Source organism: Pseudogymnoascus destructans (assembly GCF_001641265.1).
Source record: "Pseudogymnoascus destructans isolate 20631-21 unplaced genomic scaffold scaffold_26, whole genome shotgun sequence".
NCBI classification, from domain to species: Eukaryota; Fungi; Ascomycota; class Leotiomycetes; order Thelebolales; family Thelebolaceae; genus Pseudogymnoascus; species Pseudogymnoascus destructans.
In genome coordinates this window covers 331037-332859 of record NW_020167545.1, presented here as the reverse complement: position 1 = coordinate 332859, position 1823 = coordinate 331037, and the positions used below count along the sequence as shown (strand labels likewise).

Genomic DNA, 1823 nt, shown 5'->3' with positions numbered 1-1823 from the left:
CCATCAATCAGCCCATATGAAATAATACCAGCCATGACCCTCAAAATCCCCTCTTGTCTTCTAACACCTTCCTTAATCTGAGCCTGCAACATCTCATTTTCATCCACCAGTCTGTTGATTTCTACCGATTGCTGCTCGATAAATGTTTCATGCACACGAGTAACCTCATCCACTTGCTGCTAAAAAATATCTTCTCTGATCTTTGGTATATCTTTCCTTTCACATTCAGTGTGTGCGGGAGGCGGGCATGCTCTTCATTTATGCCTAGGCAGAGAGTTTTGGCTTGTTTGTCTGTAAGAATCCTATCTCCATTTTTTCTCTCAAAAAACCTATACTCCTAGTATGGAGCTCGTAATTCTCCCCGATAGTTAAATGCATATGGTGCCTTTTTGTGCCTGAGGTATCGTGCTGTAGGACCATGCAACTGTCCCTTGGGCTTTGGTGGCGCACATGCAAGATCTCTTGCAACATCAATGACATCCAACCATTTTTCTTCTGGGATCACCCGGGGATCCATAGGAGGGAACATGGCTTTCTGTTCAGTATCTGTGAGCCTAGGTTTATGCTTCTTCCAGACAGCATTTTCTATTTTCTTTGGCATATGCGACACAAAATTTCCATTTTCACCAATTATATTGGTTAATTGAGATTGTGGCTCATTTTCGGCTGGCAGCACCAATTTCTGAATCTCCCCCTTCAATTCCTCAAGTGTTTGAGCATTCTTGTTGACTTTGACAATGTCTGCCCACTTCAATTCCTTAAGTGTTTGAGTATCCTTGTTGACTTTGACAATGTCTGCCCACTTCTTTTTCTTGTATGGCACTGCACGGAATACCAAGAACCATCTTCTTCCTCCTGGGTGGTTTGGAAATCCAGTATCTCCTCCTCTGACTCCTCTTCCTCTTCACCCTCGATGTCCATTTTTGCTTCATGTATTTTTTTTTTTTTTTTTTTTATATAACTTCCCTTTTTCCTTAACTCCATCAGACTTCGACCTCTTCTTCTCAAACAACAAGGCGCACATTTGCTTCCTGCTCTTTATGTGCACTTTCTTTTCCTCTGCACCCTGCTCCTGAAAGACCTCCCTAAACCTTTCCTCTAGTGTGCGTCACGGGGGACCTACCCCATCAGTCCCCCGACCCCAGACCGGACCATGGTCCGGTTCTGGTCTGAAGCTCATAACCCACAGTTCCCCATCGTTCTGCCAAGAAACTGGTCACGGGACTAGGGTTGGTTAACAATCACGTGTAGATAATACGTATAATGACTTATTTTCCATGTGCAATTTGTAGTAGATGGCAATTACTATAATTATTGCTATAGATCTATATTACGTCATGACTCCTGAATTTCCTGACCAGACCAAGACTTATTACAGACTTGGCTCAACTCAATTGTTTTAACTACTTCCCCCTGAGGCAACTGGGCCCTATTGTCATTCTATGGCCTTGCAAGTGAAGGTAGGGTGTAATCATGCCCGTCTTGGCTTGGGGGTAGCCCCTCTAAATCTTCTAGCTCCGGGTCAATTAAGTCAAATGTTGATGTATTAGCCTGACTTTGGTAACAAACTTGGCAGTGTTGCCCTCAGTGCTGGGGCTATAATCGCTGTACCCTTGGTAACGTATAAAGGCCTCATCGTGATTGAATAAAATCAAACCAGTCTTGGTTCTGCTTTGCCCTATCACAGGTATTTGGCTGCCTTGGGCTTCAGTCTGGAATATACTGTAGCGTCATCTTCTCTTGGATATTATCAATTAGGGCATTATACTCAAACAATATTTCCTCATCATTCATATAAGTCGAATCAATGATATCTGCAACAG

At 43.2% G+C, this 1823-nt stretch overlaps 1 protein-coding gene across 1 annotated transcript; it reads right to left on the bottom strand.

Annotated features, from left to right (window-relative positions):
* Positions 1-337: 337 nt before the first annotated feature.
* VC83_08478 (uncharacterized protein) lies at positions 338-921 on the bottom strand (the record flags this gene model as incomplete). The annotated part of the gene is made up of 2 exons (XM_024472027.1): positions 338-783; positions 843-921. 2 exons carry the CDS (start codon positions 919-921, stop codon positions 338-340), a joined length of 525 nt encoding a protein of 174 aa, XP_024320504.1.
* Positions 922-1823: the final 902 nt, after the last annotated feature.